The 20,002-nt window shown below is 40.0% G+C and overlaps 1 protein-coding gene across 1 annotated transcript in view; it reads left to right on the top strand.

Moving 5' to 3' along the window:
* The window catches only part of LOC120532836, a 69,818-nt gene that overhangs the window by 12,963 nt on the left and 36,853 nt on the right, over positions 1-20,002 (top strand). The window contains exon 2 of the mRNA XM_039759246.1: positions 17,866-18,192. Within this exon, the coding sequence (XP_039615180.1) occupies positions 17,880-18,192 (313 nt within the window). The 5' untranslated portion in view covers positions 17,866-17,879. The remainder of the gene's footprint in view (positions 1-17,865; positions 18,193-20,002) is intronic.

Here is a 20,002-nt window from a genome sequence, read left to right as displayed (position 1 = left end):
ACAATGTTACAATCGAAGTGCGTTTGTCTGATCTGTCAATCTATCATTGCTATTCCAAAGAAGGAAAATGTGGAAAGGCACTTTCAAGCTGTTCATAAAAACTACAAAATTGACTTTGTTCCGAAAAGCAATCTGAGAAAGAGAAAGGAGAGGGATCTAAAATCGCAGTTAATCGGACAACTGTCATTTTTCACTCGGCTGAATTCAAAAGCTCCTTGACTGCATTATTTGGCTCTGCTTATTTATGCGAGTCAGCCTTTTCCCACATGAAGATTATTAAATTTAAATACTGTAGTGACCATAAATGTATTAAATTGTTATTGTGCCATAAAGGTTATTCAGTTATGCAAGGTACAACAACATATATTTTATGTATAAAGTATACTCAGTATATATATTGTGACAGATTAGGGCTTCTCTCGCACCCTTGTAGCCTCAAACCACACATCAGACACCAGATAAAAGTCCAAATAATTGATTTATTATTATAAATAAGTGCACAAAGCACACACCTCTCCACAATTCTCAATAAACAATAATCACAATAACCAATCCTCCAAACTCCCAGACACTTAGCCACTCTGCCTCCCAACTCAGCTCGTCCGTCTGGGATTTCCCACAGTCCTTTATAGTCCTTGACCCGGAAGTGTTTGTCCCTCAGTTCGTGTGACTTTCTATCACTTCAGGGTCAGGTAAAAATTTCTCTTTTTCTTCAGCCTGGAAGTATATCATTTCTTCCGTTCCCGTGACTTGGAAATACTTCCAGGCTGTACGGAAAATATAAATCCCTGGGCCTCCCTGCAGCGACTCCTGGTGGCCCCCATGGTATCCAGCAGGGCTGTGTATTATGACTCCACTGTCCATGATTCCCTGCTGGGATTCGGGGCACCTCTATGCTGCAAGGAGGGCTCCATCTAGCGGCCTGGGGGTATTGGCCGGGATGAATGGCCGGGCATATCTCACAGTACTTCCCCCCCAGTGAAGAACCCTGGTTTGAAGCAGCCAGCCCCGCGAGGGATGTCTTCCTTCAGGTAGGACTTCTGGGCGGACCTTGGTTGTGCCTTCTGAAGTGGTTCCTGGAGAACCTAGGGGGAATTTCATAACGGTAATCCACTTTATCCCCTGTCCTCCAGGGACAGTTGTGCCAAATATGGCTCAGCCATCGGCATCCGTAACACTGTCTTTGTCCTCCCGGAATTCTCCCTCTGCGGCGCTGGAAACACTCGGGGAACTCTGTCTCTGCCCCTTTTCTCGCTGAGGTGGGTTCCCCCGCTGCCTCTGTGCTATTTACGTCCTTCTCCTTCTTGTCAGGAGACCCCCGTTTTATTTTGAGATCTCCTGTTTACTCTAGGGTTTGTCGACAGTCTGGGTCTCTCTATGAGAGAAAGAAAGCCCCTTCCCTGTCTGCACCCCTTTGGATTTATTAATAACACGGGTCGGGGTCTTCAGGAATCGCTCCGAGAGACAGCACCATCCAGCTGCTCCGGCTCGATCGGCCCTTCCCCCGGCCACTCTGTAAATGTTTCAGCCTCTCTTGTAGGGCACGCATCCACTTGGCACCCACTATGGATTAAACACGGGTCCGTGTCACTCTGCGTTCCTATTTCGTTATATACGGTACCGGCTTTAACTACCTGTACCGCCAAATCGTTTAAGACAGGAGGCTCCCGAGACAATCGCCGTAGGTACTCATTTAATTTGTTCATAGGCTTTTCAGCCACTCCTCGCAAGTCTGCAACGATCATCTGGATTGTTTGCACCACCTGTAAAAAACTGTGCATGGGCTGAAGCAACTTCTCCAGCTCGCGCACGTTCAAAAAGATACTTAATTCAGCCGGAGGTATGCTCGAGCCATCATTAGCCTTACCCTCTGGCTGGGAGCCAATAAGCATGCCCGCTCTTGGCACGTACTCAGACAGGTCCCACAAGGGAGTCTGGGATTTGGAGTTCTTTTCAGAGGTCCGCGGTGCCGCTTTTGGCTGACTGCGATCTGTCTGTCTCAATTTATCGACTGACTGATCAATCATTTCCCGGACCTCCTTACCTTTTTGTAAGGAGAGCGGTGCTTCGCTCGCCTCCCCTTTCCCCTTCGGAAAAACCAAGTCCGTCTTTTCTTGGGCGAAGCCACAAACAGCTGGACACGGAACGTCACCTTCCTGGAATCCCTCGTGGTAGGTCACATGTCCCTCGCCGGCACCCGTAATGCGGAAGTCTTGCGTTTTATTCATTTGCCTGAACGAGAACGCGCCATCGCCTTCGGGATTTTCTTCTGCCTCCTGCAGAGCCTTCGGATGTACATTTGGGAGGTATGTACACGGGATAATGTGTTAATTTAAAAAGATTCTCAAGCACATTCCCGGCACATATCTCGTCGGAGATGTCCTCCTCCAGAAATCTCTCCCGAAACGCGTAGCCGCTCCAAGGCTTGAGTGCTAGACCTCCCCTGTTGCTGGCGCTCTGCTTTGTCTTCTTCTTCCCCATGACGGACTTGATAAAGGTGAGGTTTGGTGATTTTTCTCTGCCTGTCGTGACGCTGCCTTCTTAGGGTTCTGTCCACAGTAAAATTTTTTTAAATACAGGTCATCTGCCAAACCGACGGCCAGAGAATCCTGCCGGCTACGCCAACTGTGACAGATTAGGGCTTCTCTCAATCCCTTGTACCCTCAGACCACACGTCAGACACCAGAAAAAAGTCCAAATAATTGATTTATTATTATAAATAAGTGCACAAAGCACACGCCTCTCCACAATTCTCAATAAACAATAATAACAATAACCAATCCTCCAAACTCCCAGACGCTTAGCCACCCTGCCTCCCAATTCAGCTCGTCCGTCTGGGATTTCCCACAGTCCTTTATAGTCCTTGACCCGGAAGTGTTTGTCCCTCAGTTCGTGTGACTTTCTATCACTTCCGGGTCAGGTAAAAACTTCTCTTTTTCTTCGGCTGTATGGAAAATATAAATCCCTGGGCCTCCCTGCAGCGACTCCTGGCGGCCCCCATGGTATCCAGCAGGGCTGTGTATTATGACTCCACTGTCCATGATTCCCTGCTGGGATTCGGGGCACCTCTATGCTGCAAGGAGGGCTCCATCTAGCGGCCTGGGAGTATTGGCTGGGATGAATGGCTGGGCATATCTCACAATATATATAAATATATATATATATATATATATATATATATATATATATATATATATATATACAGTGGTGTGAAAAACTATTTGCTCCCTTCCTGATTTCTTATTCTTTTGCATGTTTGTCACACAAAATGTTTCTGATCATCAAACACATTTAACCATTAGTCAAATATAACACAAGTAAACACAAAATGCAGCTTTTAAATGATGGTTTTTATTATTTAGAGAGAAAAAAAATCCAAACCTACATGGCCCTGTGTGAAAAAGTAATTGCCCCCTGTTAAAAATAACATAACTGTGGTGTATCACACCTGAGTTCAATTTCCGTAGCCACCCCAGGCCTGATTACTGCCACACCTGTTTCAATCAAGAAATCACTTAAATAGGAGCTGCCTGACACAGAGAAGTAGACCAAAAGCACCTCAAAAGCTAGACATCATGCCAAGATCCAAAGAAATTCAGGAACAAATGAGAACAGAAGTAATTGAGATCTATCAGTCTGGTAAAGGTTATAAAGCCATTTCTAAAGCTTTGGGACTCCAGCGAACCACAGTGAGAGCCATTATCCACAAATGGCAAAAACATGGAACAGTGGTGAACCTTTCCAGGAGTGGCCGGCCGACCAAAATTACCCCAAGAGCGCAGAGACGACTCATCCGAGAGGTCACAAAGACCCCAGGACAACGTCTAAAGAACTGCAGGCCTCACTTGCCTCAATTAAGGTCAGTGTTCACGACTCCACCATAAGAAAGAGACTGGGCAAAACGGCCTGCATGGCAGATTTCCAAGACGCAAACCACTGTTAAGCAAAAAGAACATTAGGGCTCGTCTCAATTTTGCTAAGAAACATCTCAATTATTGCCAAGACTTTTGGGAAAATACCTTGTGGGCTGATGAGACAAAAGTTGAACTTTTGGAAGGCAAATGTCCCGTTACATCTGGCGTAAAAGGAACACAGCATTTCAGAAAAAGAACATCATACCAACAGTAAAATATGGTGGTGGTAGTGTGATGGTCTGGGGTTGTTTTGCTGCTTCAGGACCTGGAAGGCTTGCTGTGATAGATGGAACCATGAATTCTACTGTCTACCAAAAATCCTGAAGGAGAATGTCCGCCATCTGTTCGTCAACTCAAGCTGAAGCGATCTTGGGTGCTGCAACAGGACAATGACCCAAAACACACCAGCAAATCCACCTCTGAATGACTGAAGAAAAACAAAATGAAGACTTTGGAGTGGCCTAGTCAAAGTCCTGACCTGAATCCAATTGAGATGCTATGGCATGACCTTAAAAAAGCGGTTCATGCTAGAAAACCCTCAAATAAAGCTGAATTACAACAATTCTGCAAAGATGAGTGGGCCAAAATTCCTCCAGAGCTGTAAAAGACTCATTGCAAGTTATCGCAAACGCTTGATTGCAGTTATTGCTGCTAAGGGTGGCCCAACCAGTTATTAGGTTCAGGGGCAATTACTTTTTCACACAGGGCCATGTAGGTTTGGATTTTTTTCTCCCTAAATAATAAAAACCATCATTTAAAAACTGCATTTTGTGTTTACTTGTGTTATATTTGACTAATGGTTAAATGTGTTTAATGATAAGATACATTTTGTGTGACAAACATGCAAAAGAATAAGAAATCAGGAAGGGGGCAAATAGTTTTTCACACCACTGTATATCTATACTAATAAAAGGCAAAGCCCTCACTCACTCACTCACTCACTCACTCACTCACTCACTGACTCATCACTAATTCTCCAACTTCCCGTGTAGGTGGAAGGCTGAAATTTGGCAGGTTCATTCCTTACAGCTTCCTTACAAAAGTTGGGCAGGTTTTATATCGAAATTCTACGCGTAATGGTCATAACTGGAAGCTGTTTTTCTCCATTTACTGTAATGGAGATGAGCTTCAACGCCGTGGGGGCGGAGTTTCGTGTGACATCATCACGCCTCCCACGTAATCACGCAGTACATAGAAAACCAGGAAGACCTCAAAAAAGCGCTTAAGAAAACATGCTTTATATAATTGAGAAGGCAGCGAAACAATAAGAAGCGAGCGAGTGACATATACAACCATATTCATGAGTTCTGCTACTGAAACAAAGCACATGTAAACCTACACTTTAAATTAAGTTCATAGACAGGCTGCCGCTGGTGTTTGTAATTTAGTGCCTGCCCATATAAGCAATCCAATAGCAAACTCCCACTAAATATTCACGGGTGAAGGACTGTGTTTATGGAGAGGAAGATGAGATGGTCAGGGTGGTGTTTGACACAAACTCAGCGAAACTGCGAGAGAAAGGACTAAGGTAACATTAAATACAGCCATGGACATAGTACAAGATGGCACCAGCATAGCTGGGAACCTTCGATGCATGTACACCGAGTGGCTCACGTGAACTGACGCAGTGCACAGATAATAAGCAACAGTTCCAAAGAGCGCTGAACAAAACCGAATTACACAATTGAAAAGGCAGCAAAAATATGAAGCGCCTGATACATACAAGCATATTCATAAATCCAGCTACTGCGGAAACAAAGCACACGGTGGAAAAGTCAATGTCCCGCTAAAGGAAGACAGTGTAAAAAAACCCGTGCATGCAGTGTGTCAGGTCTCAGATAAAGAAGAAGACGAGCTGTTTATTGATGCAGTAAGAAACGAATCGATGAAAGAAACCTGTCATCTTTACAACGATTGACAAACACGGAATGTAACTTGAACACAACACATCCTACAAATACGAACCTGATTGAAAGAAATAATGATAATCAAATCCTTGATGACAGCAACACTCAGTAACACTCACAAAACAAATACTGTATATTGACAGTCATGTTACGTTATTTTTAAAATGTTCCCTTTTCTTTTTCTAGCTTTTTTAACACACTACTTCTCCTATGATACGCGGGTATATATATATGTATATATATATATATATCCCGATCTACATACTCGAATAATGGATACTTTATTCGCCATCAATGATTGTTTTGGTAAAGCCATACTCAGTGTATTCATTAGATGAACGGTAAAAAAGTAAGAGCGAGGGGAGGATGACTTATTGAGGCATGCAGGCTGTAGTGCACGCCAACTCTATCTGAATTGCGCGACCACATTTGAAAAAATATATCTTCTCAAGTTCTATTGAGCCCATATGTGTCAAACTCAAGGGCGGGCCACATCCGCCCGGCGTAATTATATCCGCCCCGAGATCATTTTATATACTGTATTATTGTTATTAATGGCCCAGGTATATGAAGCGCTGGTAACACAATAAACTACAGATCCCATAATGCAGCGCTTCAGCTGCCTTGCCAACACTTACCGTTAATCAAGTCTAGCTTATGATGCTGCAAGTTATTGCGAAGCTAGCTCACACGATGCTGAAGAGAAAAGTTGATTCTGAAAATAGAGCCTTTAAAACCGATGGGAGGCTGAGTATATGTTTACTGAACCCGTGTGTCTCATTTGTGGAGCTAATGTGGCTGTAATTACAGAATTTAATCTAAGACGGCACTATGAGACAAAACATCAGGGTAACCTGAATGCAATGCAGAAGATACAGAAAGCAGAATAATTAAATAAGAATCTGACACTTCAGCGGACGTTTTTACCCGTGCACAATCACAAAGTGATTTCAAGTGAAGCTGCTTTTATGGGAGACACAAATGCACCAGTTCACCTTGCCCCACTTTCCCTGTTGCCAAGTAATGTTGAACCAAGTCGTCACTACGGTGTTCCCAAATACGCACTTTGCTGATAAACTGAGCGACTGCGCACTGAGTTTGCACGGCGCTTTGGTGACTTTGAAGAACAAAAAGTCCGTCTACATGCGGCTCGAACCTTGTGCATGTTTGGTAGCACATATCTGTGTGAGAAGCTCTTCTCAGTGATAAAGACTAACAAAACAGCACACAGGAGTCGCCTCACTGATGAGCACCTGCAATCCATCCTGAGAATCTCCAAAACACAGAACCTCACACCAAACAGAAACGAACTTGTGGCCAAAAAAAGATGCCAGGCGTCCAGCTCTAAAATGACATATGAGCAAAGACAACTGAATGATTTGATTTGTTATTGCTGAAAGGAACACATTTTATTTATATTTCCAGGTTTTGTTATGCAGCATGTTCATATTTGAATTTGTATAATTTTGACAGGATATATTTTTATGGAGAGCAAAATCTTTTGGGATATTTAAAATCTAAGTTTATTTTTATATAAAATTACATAAGAGTAAAGAAATTTGAATGTTTGTTCTTTTAACGTTTACTTTATTTCTAACTTGTATAATTTAGACAGGATATATTTTTATGGAGAGCAAAATATTATAAGTTGTTTAAGGTTTGAGTTGATTTATTCACGAATAATATTCCTGTCTGTTTTTACCATTCCTACCAAAGATATTTCTGTCGACTAAATAAAAATTCCTTCTATTTAAAATTTAAATAGAACTTGAACAAATACGATAGTTCATAATATCCACGCAGACTTGCACGTAAGAGCGGTGTCATCCGTTTTAACAAGCAGCGTATTGCACTGATACGAAATAGCTGTGTGTGTATATATGTAGATATGTATGTATATGTATATATATGTGTGTGTGTATGTATATGTGTATATGTATAGATATGTATATATATGTTTATGTGTGTGTGTGTAAATATATATATATATATATATGACAGCAACACTCATCACTCACAACAGTGACAAAACAATTACATTGACAATCATGTTACGTTATTTTCAAAATGTTTCCTTTTCTTTTCATTGCTTCTTTAACACACTACTTCTCGCTGAAGCCTTGGTATTTTATTTTGCTAGTATATATATATATATATATATATATATGTATATGTATATATATATATATATATATATATATATATATATATATACTGTATATATATATATATATATATATATATATATATATATATATATATATATATAGTCACAATAATGAGACATAAACAGATAAAGGTTTATGCAAAGGTCATTTTTATCAAATAATCAGCACTGAAGTATGTACAACTGAGTCCAGAACAAGACTGAGGGAAAAGGGAAAAAGGGTAGGCTTTTAAAGGGGAAGACAGGAAGTGAGGTCATAAGGATCGGGCCCATGTTCTTCAGTCATTGGTTTGAGCCTGGACGTGACATCACAGGGGCCGGAGCCGGTAAGGTCTACTTCCATTGGCTCAGTCCCGGAAGTGACGTCAAGAGAGCAGTTGGAATCTCCCAGGAATGGCCTACAGGAAAGGGAGAAAAAGAGTCAGTGCACTCTACCACATCCCAGCATGTCTTAGAACAGCCGACACTCACGCCCTTTAGCTGCCTCCCATGCGCATGTGTGTGACCATATATATATAGCTTTTTTAATGTAGGTAGATTATTTCGACCTGGTCATTTTAAAAGTAGCTCGCAAGCTGAAAAAGTGTGGGCACCCCTGGTCTAGTCACAAGCATTAGCTGAAGCACAAATATAACAAAGGGAGTCTTCCCATCAGTAAAATAGTCTGAGCTTTGAGAAACTTTGAAAACGTCTGCCTGTCTGTTGCTACATGCATTGTGGCTCACTCATGAACACCCAGTCCACTCCTGGGTTGGTCTACCTATTAACACTTGCAGACCTCCTGTAGACCTAAAATTAATAATAATAAATACAAATTGTAAAAAAAAATTTCCCATAACTCAATCTGAAAGTATATTATTTAAATTTAGAAAAAAATCAAATTCTTATTACAAGTTACAGTGCAAAGTATGAAAAGTTTGAGAATATTTCACAAAAGCTGTCCTAAAATAACCTGTTTGGTCTCTGCCTCTGTTTTGTTTTCTTTTGATGTTTTAATATTTGTGAGGAAGTGCCAAATAATGGTTTTCATTTACAGAATATCAAATTCTATAAATATATATTTATTTTTTAATGTGTAGGTTTCTCTTTATGTGAATCTTAAAATAACAAATTACACAGTTCAAATTTAACCGACATGAAAAGCCGACTGTAAAAAGAAAAGAAAGAAAGTCACCTTTCAACACCTGCACTTGACTGGTACCAATATTGCTCCCCACCCCGCCGTCATTAGAAAACCAATGACCTGGTCTATGTTGCAAGCAAAAGAAATTTGAAAAAGAATAATGAAATAAAGACAGATATCCTCTGTGCTGAAATCTTCATCAATTAAATGTGTTATTACTGATATACAATGTGGGAACCCACATTAATGTGCTGCACACTCATCAGCGTTAGCACTGTACAAGAGAAAATGCAGACCGCTGAGTGATAGCTGATCCACTTCCATTAAAAGCATTCACCGCTTGACATCATTCTGTTTAAAGCACACCCAATGCTAACGTCACATAGTACAGTGCCTCACCAAGTCTCTTGAAAAGACAGGAAAGGCTACACACACGTAAGCATTCTTCCATGACGCAGAAACCTGTATCACTCCCGCATAGTTGTCCTTAGAGGCAGTTATAACCAAACAGAAAAAGGCCGATGGATGCATGTAATAAACATCAATTAGCACTGCAGACTATTGTAATAACATGATGTTTTCCTAATATGGAAAAATATGTATTAAGGTACCTTATAATATTATTGTGCATGACAGTGTTTTCTTTTAGTTATTTATTTTTTGAGGTATGACAAAAGGTTTATTTGTGTGTAATGTAAAGTTAACAATAAATATTGTGTCTGCATGATGCCCTAAAGTGTGGTGGTCAATATACTTTGGGGGACTTACCTATATCCATTATGTCTACTATGAATGACTGCCTCTTTAATCTGGTCTTTGGTAGAAGTGTTAGAACTATACTTACGTTTTATTACTTTTTCTCCACTGCCAGGTTGGCAATAGCACTTAGCATGAGAAAAGACGGGCAAGGGATGGAGTTGGGGGAGAATTTGGTGGAACAAACATGTATTAAGATTAGAATTTTTAAACATATTTCTCTGTTCAAATGATGTTTTGACAAAACCCAGTTCCTTATTGAATGCCATATGGCAGTTGGTCAGCACCTGCAGTACTGGGTTTACAAAGATGGCACTATGAATGCCAGAAAAAGGCCAGTTGATGTTTTGATTTCCCACCTTGCACATGAAACTATTAGACAACTGTCAGAAAATCAATGAGAGAAAGAGCACAATACATGAAAAATAACAAGAATGCAATTTTGTCTGGGATTCCCCCATGATGCTTAGCTTTTGTGTTACTGAGCTCTGACTCTCTGAGAATTTCCATTTGAACATAAAGTATGGTCTTCCTTGTTACTTTCCAGCCTAACCTGTTGGTAGCAGAGTAGGAAAAGAGTGAATGTATTATGGACAATAAACTAGGGCAGCGTTTCTCAACCTTTAAGTATTTGCGACCTGAGTTTTCATAACAGTTATCAGAATGTACTGTAGTTTAAGTTAATTTGTTTTGGTTTCAATAGATTTTTTTTCATATTTTTGATACTTGTTTTTTTTTCTTCACATCTTCACGCCCCCCTTTTTGTTACTTTGCACCCCCCTAGGGGGGCCCGCCCCACAGGTTGAGAACCACTGAACTAGGGGCATTTTTCCTCATTTTGCAAACCTGCTGTTTCTTTCCTGGCATAATTGTCAAAGAGGGGAGACTAAATGAAGCAGAGCTATATAGCAATAAAAAGTTACAAACAGGATCATCAAGCAGAGGCACAGTATACATTCCAGCCTATCTGTGATGATACAAAACACCAGCATGGTTTTCAGAATTGTTAGCCTGTTTCTCAGTTAGATGCCTATCGTATACAAAGTGCCTATTGGAACTTTTGATTCCATAGTACAAATGGCAACACTAAAAGAGTCTGGCAAATTGTTTTACTTTAGTCAACACAGCAGAAAAGTGTCTTTGGTTCGTCATTAGGACACAATGAATTTATCCATTTAGGCTCCATGTCACTACAGTAGCCTTTTGGATATTCATGACCATTATCCATCCATTTTCCAACCCACTGAATCCGAACACAGGGGTCTGCTGGAGCCAATCCCAGGGCACGAACCAATCCTGGGCAGAGTGCCAACCCACCACAGGACACACACAAACTAGGGCCAATTTAGAGTCGCCAATCCACCTAGCCTGCATGTCTTTGGACTGTGGGAGGAAACCGGAGTGCCCGGAGAAAATCCACACAGACATGGGGAGAACATGCAAACTCCACGCAGGGAGGACCCGGAAAGTGAACCCGGGTCTCCTAACTGCAAGGCAGCAGAGCTACCACTGCACCATCGTGTCGCCCATGACCATTATGTTGTAGCATATGTAATATTATTCCTCTTTATATTTTAAATATTTTTTATAATGTATATAATGAGAAGCTAGTGCTTAAACTACAAGACAGAATTCAAGACCCAAATTAAATAAGGATGCAAACTTGGTTTGTATATGTTGTGACAGATTGAGGTCCTCTTGACCCCTTGAACCCTCAGACCACTCGTCAGACACCAGATAAAAGTCCAGATGTTGACTTTATTCATACACAACAGTGCACAAAGCACCCTCTCCTCCACAATACTCATTAAATTATACAATACACTACAATAAACCAATCCTCCACTCCCAGACACGTTGCCACCCTTCCACCCAGCTCAGCTCCCCGTCTGGGAGCTCCCACAGTCCTTTTATAGTCCGTGACCTGAAAGTGTTTTGCCCTCTCTGTCCACGTGACTAGGAACACTTCCGGGTCAGATAAAAATCCCTTTTCTTTACCCCGGAAGCACGTCATTTCCCCTTGTCCATATGTACTTCCGGGCATAGGGAAAATAGTCACTGCTCCTCCCTGCAGTGCCTTCTAGTGGCCCCCATGGTATCCAGTAGGGCTGTAAAGAAAAACTCCAATATCCATAATTCCCTGCTGGCATTCGGGGACCTCCATGCTGCAGGGAGGGCTCCACCTGGTGGCGTGGGTGTATTGGCCGGGATGAATGGCCGGCCATATATAACAATGTATATGGTTTGTATATGTGTAGGTCTGTTGTAAGTAAAATAAACTTTTTCTAAATTAGGTGATTTTAAAAGTGGGACCTCTGACCGTTAAATGTAGGGACTGTTGCTTTTTTACTTATTTAGAAAAGTTCAATATAAAATTTAACAATGCAGTTAATTCTACAGATAGCATCAAATTAGATGGATTTTAGTAATAAGGGTATAGTCAAGGAGAAAATGAAGAATACGATATGCTGTAGGTAATTTCACACATGCACACTGGAGGAGCACCTTCCAGATTCAACAGAGGTATAGTATACTACCCCAGAATAAAAGGGAGCACGGTTGTTAACCATGTCTTCTCCCTTTACCTCCACAGCTTCAAGAAGATCTTCTGTGAGAGCAACTGACTCTGCCCAGTGATCAGAGCACAATAATAACAATAATTCATTTTATTTATTCGTAGGCACCTTTTTAAACACTCAAGGACACTGAACAATAGATAAAACACACATTATAAGTAAAACTAAAAATACAAAATTTAAAATCAGACAGAGCAATTATAGTCAAAGAGAAAAAGCATTCTTAAACAAATGAGTTTTAAGTTTAGATTTGAAAAGTGAAAATGGTTCAGTATTTCTAAGCTCAGCTGGTAGTGAGTTCCAGAGCTGGGGAGAAGAGCAACTGAATGCTCTGCTCCCCATAGTGGTAAGACGAACGAAAGGGACAGTCAAGTGGATGGAGGAAGAGGATCCGAGGGTACGGGAGGGAATGGCAACATGGAGGAGGTCAGACGGATATGGAGGGGCAAGGTTGTGGATAGCCTTAAAATTTAACAGAAGAATTTTGAATTGAATGCGGAACATAACTGGAAGCCGGTGAAGCTGCTGCAAGATAGGAGTGATACGGTGAATAGAGAGACTTCTAGTAATGATGCGGGCAGCTGAATTCTGAACCATTTGAAGCTTATAAACAGATTTTCGTGAAAGACCAAAGAAAAGAGAATTGCAATAATCCAGACGAGAAGACTATGAACAAGGATAGCAGTGGTGTGGGGAGTGAAGGAGGAGCGAATACAATTAATGTTATTCAGGTGGAAATATGCAGACCTGGAGATGTTATTGATGTAGGACTGAAAAGATGAAGTACTATCAAGGATGACTCCCAGACTCTTAAACTGTGGGGAAGGAGAGACAGATGAATTATCAATAACAAATGTAATATGATCAGTTTTGGATAATGTTGATTTTGTACCAATGAGGAGAACCTCAGTTTTGTCACTATTTAATTTAAGAAAATATAAAACTCAGGTTCCCTAGACAGAACGCATCTGTGGCCAGCCTGATCTGACCAAATGACAGAGACTCTCTCCTGACACACACAGAAAGGCAACTAAATCTTATCTTCCAAAGCTGTTTTCTTTACATTTAATATGCATTTTTTCAATCACGCCATCAAGTGCTGTTTTTACTTTAATTTTGTTCGAATTAAAGAGAACGACTCATATATATGAAAAAATATTAGATCTCAATGGGGGAAAAAAATCATGCTGGATATCTATACTGATATGGATTGGGTGATGTGTTAGGAAAGAAAGGATGGCACATCATTTGATGGAAATGAAAATTATCTACAGAGGGCTGAATTCAAACACTTCACGAAAATCAAAGTGAAAAAATGATGTGGCAGGCTAGTCCATTTTGACAAAATTTCATTGCAGCAACTCAAAATCGTACTCAGTAGTTTGTATGGCCCCCACGTACTTGTATGCATTCTTGACAATGTTGGGGCATGCTCCTAATGAGATGACAGATGGTGTCCTGTGGGATCTCCTACCAGATCTGGACATGGGCATCACTGAGCTCCTGGACAGTCTGAGGTGTTGCCTGGTGGTTTCAGATGGACCGAAACATAATGTCCCAAAGGTATTCTATTGGATTTAGGTCAGGTGAGTGTGGGGGCCACTCAATGGCATCAATTCCTTCATCTTCCAGGAACTGCCTGCATACTTTCACCACATGAGGCCGAGCATTGTCGTGAACCAGGAGGAACCCAGAACCCACTGCACCAGCATAGGATCTGACAATCGGTCCAAGGATTTCATCTCGATGCCTAATGGCAGTCAAGGTGCCATTTTCTAGCCTGTAGAGGTCTATGTATCCCTCCATGGATATGCCTCCCCAGACCATCACTGACCCACCACCAAACCAGTCATGCTGAATGATATTACAGGCAGCATAACGTTCTCCATGGCTTCTCCAGACCCTTTCATGTCTGTCACATGTACTCAGGGTGAACCTTCTCTCATCTGTGAAAAGCACAGGGTTCCAGTGGTGCACCTGCCAATTCTGGTATTCTATGGCAAATGCCAATCGAGCTCCACAGTTCCGGGCAGTGAGCACTGGGCCCACTAAAGGATGTTGGGTCCTCAGGCCACCCTTATGAAGTCTGTTTCTGATTGGTTGGTCAGAGACATTCACACTAGTGGCCTGCTGGAGATCATTTTGTAGGGCTCTGGCAGTGCTCATCCTGTTCCTCCTTTCCCAAAGTAGCAGATAACGATCCTGCTGATGGGTTAAGGACCTTCTACGGCCCTGTCCAGCTCTCCTAGTGTAACTGCCTGTCTTCTGGAATCTCTTCCATGCCCTTTAGACTGTGCTGGGAGACACAGAAAACCTTCTGGCAATGGCACGTATTGATGTGCCATCCTGGAGAACTTGGACTACCTGTGCAACCTCTGTAGGGTCCAGGTATCGCCTCTTGCTACCAGTAGTGACACTGACCGTAGCCAAATGCAAAAGCAGTGAAAAAACAGTCAGAAAAGATGAGGAGGGAAAAATGTCAGTGGCCTCCGCCTGGTAAACCATTTCTGTTTTTGGGGTCATCTCATTGTTGCCCCTCTAGTGCACCAGTTGTTAATTTCATTAACACCAAAGCAGCTGAAACTGATTAACATCCCAATCTAGTACTTAACCTACCAGATCAATAACCCAGACGTTTCATTGACTTGATGCGTTCCTTTAATTTTTTTGAGCAGTATATATGTATAGTGGCCTGCAGAGGGCACTCCAGCCGCCCAAACCCCATCTGTTATATGTGGGGATGCATTTTTCTCTCATCCCCCACAGCAGTACAAGCACCAAATATAACATACACAGTTCTTTTTTTTTCTTTTCTTTCTATTTCTGTCTCTCTCTGTCGTTCTCTATCTCTCTCATCTTTCACTCCTCCTCCGGTAAGCTTTGTCTCCCTTCCTCTTGACTCTGGTTCCCAGAGTACTGGCAGCTGGCTCTTTTTATTCAAGGAGTACTTCTAGTGTCCCAACAGTGTGGTCTGCAAGCACTTCTGGGTAAGGTGGAAGCCCAATGAATTCCTTGCACAGTAATCTCAACTATATATATATATTTATGCATATTTACTCTCTATATATAAAATCCTAAGCCAAAAAGTGCAATGATTTTGTGTGATGTTTTTCTGTCATGTTTTTTGTCACTCTTCAAATCTGACTTATTTTAAAACCTACATATACCGTATATGTTTGGTATCATTCTTTTCAAAATTTATCGAACTTTAATGCGATGTTAGATTTCAGATTCTTATTCCGTGTTTAAATTATAAACTAAAATATCAAGATATGTTTGATATGTTTTTTAATATCAAAAAAGTTGTGGTTTTTATTTTTGATCAAGTAAATTTTCTTTCACAGGACCAAACTATTAAAAAAAAGATCTATTCATAACACCAATGTTTGTATTTAGGTGATTTAGTTAGCTGAAGGTCGAGATACGATGACCCATTGCATACCACTTTAGTTTTCACGTGATTTTTCCTATTATTTAAATGTGTCATTTTTTTTAAAAAAACAGTTTTTATCTATAAGAATGTCAGTTAAAACGAATGGATTGTTTATTTAATCTCTTATAAATACTCATTGAGCACAGTGGACCACAGTTTAACGGGAATACTCCAATTGGTAAGAGAGTAAATGTTTTATTCTCATTTCATGATTTTTACTCCGTTAAATAATAATTCATTTTTATTTTACATATTTATAGAATTTCGTGATTTTGACTCCAATAGATAGTAATTTTTCTTTTGTACATTTACAGATTTTACTAATATTCTGACCGCAACTGTGGGTTGGGCACCGCCCCCCTAGTACACATATGAATCTGTGTGTGTGTTAGAAACGGATCTTCCTCTAAAAGCTAAAATGCCATGAAACAAATTGGCTGGAAAAGGTGGTGAGGATATGTTTACCTTCACATGCATATTGGCCCGAAAAGGAGCACTTGCCACTGTTTTGAATACTCAATTCTAATTAGCTGAATTGCTTTTTGATATAACATATCTCATATACAACTGTCTAGCATAATTGACTTTGCTCTCAAGTGGATTACACTGACACTTACAACTTGTAATTTAAATCCAGAAATTTTTTATGACGTGAATTAAAAAAAAATGTTTTTGGTCTAAATTCATCCTTCTGAGGCGTTGGATACAGTACATGTTGGATTTAATTGTTTTACTTAAAGATTATTGGAAGTGTACTTAACTTCATTAAAAATATGGAATGTGCTACTACTGGTGTTATTTTTATTTATTATGTACAAAGCCTGTTTTTGTTTTGTTCACCGTTTCTGAGGTTTTGTTACCCAAGAATCACTTGGAGCGCATGCTACATGATATCATCAACGCAACAGTTCAAAGGTCTGAACATCTGAGATAGACTTAAACCATGAGAGTTAACAAATGCATTCCTTTGGTTTGTCTTGAGTATACTGATCTTTGGCGATGATGTTTTGGCTCTGATTTCCAGTTATTGTTTTGGTTTAGGTAAAAGATAAGACTTGTTGTCAATAAATTACTGCAAAAGACTGTTAGAGACTATGAAGGCACCTGGTTATATTCCCACTTATAACTGGTGTAAACTGGACACGAGAGCGTTTAAGTTGCAGTGATATTTAGATTTTGTATAAATTAGTGTTTAGTGTATCTGATCATTGATAGAGTACAACTATTTGTTTTTTTAGAGAGTGAATTAAATAGGCAGATGTAATAAAAAAATTCTCAAAAATTTCAAAGAAGTTTCTCAAAAATTAAGGGTGTGGGACAGTTCATTTGAGAAGGTGATAGCCCCTTTAGCCCATTTGTGTGGCCAGATCTGTTGCCTGGACAGATTTTAGCTCACTATGGATATGATTAATTGAAACATTAATTAATAATTGTAACAATGAATAGTTAATAGACTAATAGGATGGCAAACTAAAAGAGCTGAAGTAGGAAAAATGGGGTGTAGTTTCCACAGACATTTGTTATTTTTCTGTGTTAACGAGCTGCAAAAGAAAACATTTGTACTTGTGTGCGAGTGGTGGCTCTGAGGCTAAGGATCTGTGCTGGTATCCTGAAGGTTGCCGGTTCAATTCCCTGTCACTGCCAAAAGAGATCCTACTCTGCTGGGCCCTTGAGCAAGGCCCTTAACCTTCAATTGCTCCAGGGGTGCTGTACAATGGCTGACCCTGCGCTCTGACCCCAAGGGGTATGTGAAAACTAACAAATTCCTAATACAAGAAATTGCATAAGAAAAAAAAAAAGTGTTGTTTCTGGATGTTAAACAGTGAATAAATCCATTAAATTGATAGCAAATAAATAATGTATACTTTTGGTAGAAACAATCAGTGTCTTCTTACTATATGGCTACAGAACGGAGTTTGAAACAGAGGAGCACCTAGACACCACCAAGTTTTCTTTAGCGTTACCTTATGTTTTTCCCTTTATTCATAGTGTCAAGCAAATCCATGTTCTTTATTGAGGGTGTGCATCCTGTCAATCTTCATGCTCCAGTACACAATAGAAGCTTGAAGAGCATCTGGGAATGGACTTCTCATGATTCCAAATTTCGAAATGCCCATCTCTGTACCCTGGAAAGGCTTGATGATGAATCTACTTATTCTTGTCACTGGAGTGTAAACCTTCAAAAAAACTTTGACATTGAGGCAGATGGAAATCTAATTATTAAGCCTCTGTTTGAAAATGCTGGCATTTTTATTTTTAAGCAAGTCTCCACTCATGAAATAAGCCTGGCTATGTTTGAAGTATATGCTTTTCGATGTGAGTATTTGTATTGGTTTTGGTAAAATATTTTCTGTTAATTTGAAAGCAGCTTTAGGATTATACAGTCATTATTGTCAAATGCAGAGTTCAGCGAAATGATTAGTTGTATGTGCAAATTGACTTTTATTCACCTTTGCTATGTTTTTCTAAAGAACTTGAAAAGAAGACATACTTCTAAAAGCTTTTAAAGAATCACATCCCCCTTTTTTGTTGCCTACAAAAACTTTTTCCATTTGAACATATTATGTGTTTACTTTTGTGTGAAATAGCATTACGGTATAATTCTACCGTTCTGTTTTGAAACATTCTCATTGGATTTCCACTCTTCTTTCTTCATCTTTGCATTAACCTGAGGCACCTGTGGCACATGACATAATGGCTTTCAATATTTCACTTAGAATAACTTCATTACTTTCCTTAGTGAACCTTTACAATGGATGTATAGTAAATTAGATGCTATAAAAAAAAAGATCAGCTTTTGAATACTTTATTTGTAAAAAAAATTATATAATGTTTGTTAACGACTCCTTTAGAAGTGTTGCATAAAATGTGAAATGCGCCTTTTCTATGTTTATAAGTGTTGTATCTGTCTGGTCTTTTTCTTGTTCGAAAATATTTAAATGTACCTAAAAACTGTGAGCTGAAGTCGTAAACAACGGAAGAACTTAAACCCAATTAAAGTAAAAATAATTTCTTTTATTCTTAATTCTTGGTGAGTAGAAAAAATGTGAGACTGCCTCTTTCCAACTCAGTCGACTGATTTGGGTTTTAGCAGAATACCTAAAGTAAACCTGTTCTCTCTTTTATATCCTAAAAAAGAAAAGAAAAAACCCTAGCAGTTCATTCTGAGGTTATACATAGTTAAAAGTTAACTCTTAAGTTATGACATACTGAAATGTCCTAAACCATTAAACAAACAGCCATTTGCATTCCTAAGGAATACACCCTTCTATTTCTACACACTTAGAATCAATTTAAACATTCTTATAGTCTAAAAAGATCTTACAATCTTCACAGGGTCTTCTGATAGTATCAAAGGTCAGTCTTTCCTCATAAAGAAATGCAAGCTAATAATGTTGTAAGTCTTTTTTTCTTTCTCAGTTCCCCCCTTTTGCACAAAAAATGTGCACATGAGGATGAACAGACCCAATATCATCATATTCAGAAGAGGGAGAAAGTTCTGAAAGCAAAGGGTTGTAATCAGGGTTTTGGGAATTGTCAGCATGAAGAAAATAGGCTTTTGTGAGAGAGGTGTCAATAAGCCTCTGAAGAAGGCCACGAATACAAGGGATGAGGCAGCAACCAAAAATAACCATGATTGCAAGGGAAATGAGGACAGTGGTGAAAATAGTTTTACACCATCCAGCCCAAATTCCGAACCACAGTTCAAATAGTTCATCAAGGGGATTGGAGATACCAGAATTTTCTGCAAGTTCTACAGAAAGGGCAGTAAGACCAGCAAGTGCACAAGATACTGAGCCATCAGGAGCAGTGTTATTAGGGATGAAGGTACAGCAATTGTCCCCAAACATGGCACATACACCGCCTTTCTCAGCTAAAAGCATATCAAGTGCTATCCGATTTTGCCAGATCATAAATACTGTACAGGGTGCGATGGAGAGTCATCAGGAAGGACAGTGGTAGGGAAGGTTAAGGAGGTAGGGGTGACAGAATTGGGTGTTGGTGCTGTGACTCGAATAATTAATTTCCCAAGAGGATCTTTTCCAGAGACATCTGCCCCTAATAGGTAAATACCCCCATCATAGGGTGACGGATCTTTTAAAGTGATAATTAATGGGTTACAATT

The sequence above is a fragment of the Polypterus senegalus genome, chromosome 7 (assembly GCF_016835505.1).
Source record: "Polypterus senegalus isolate Bchr_013 chromosome 7, ASM1683550v1, whole genome shotgun sequence".
Taxonomy (NCBI): domain Eukaryota; kingdom Metazoa; phylum Chordata; class Cladistia; order Polypteriformes; family Polypteridae; genus Polypterus; species Polypterus senegalus.
This window is presented reverse-complemented; position numbering and strand designations above follow the sequence as displayed.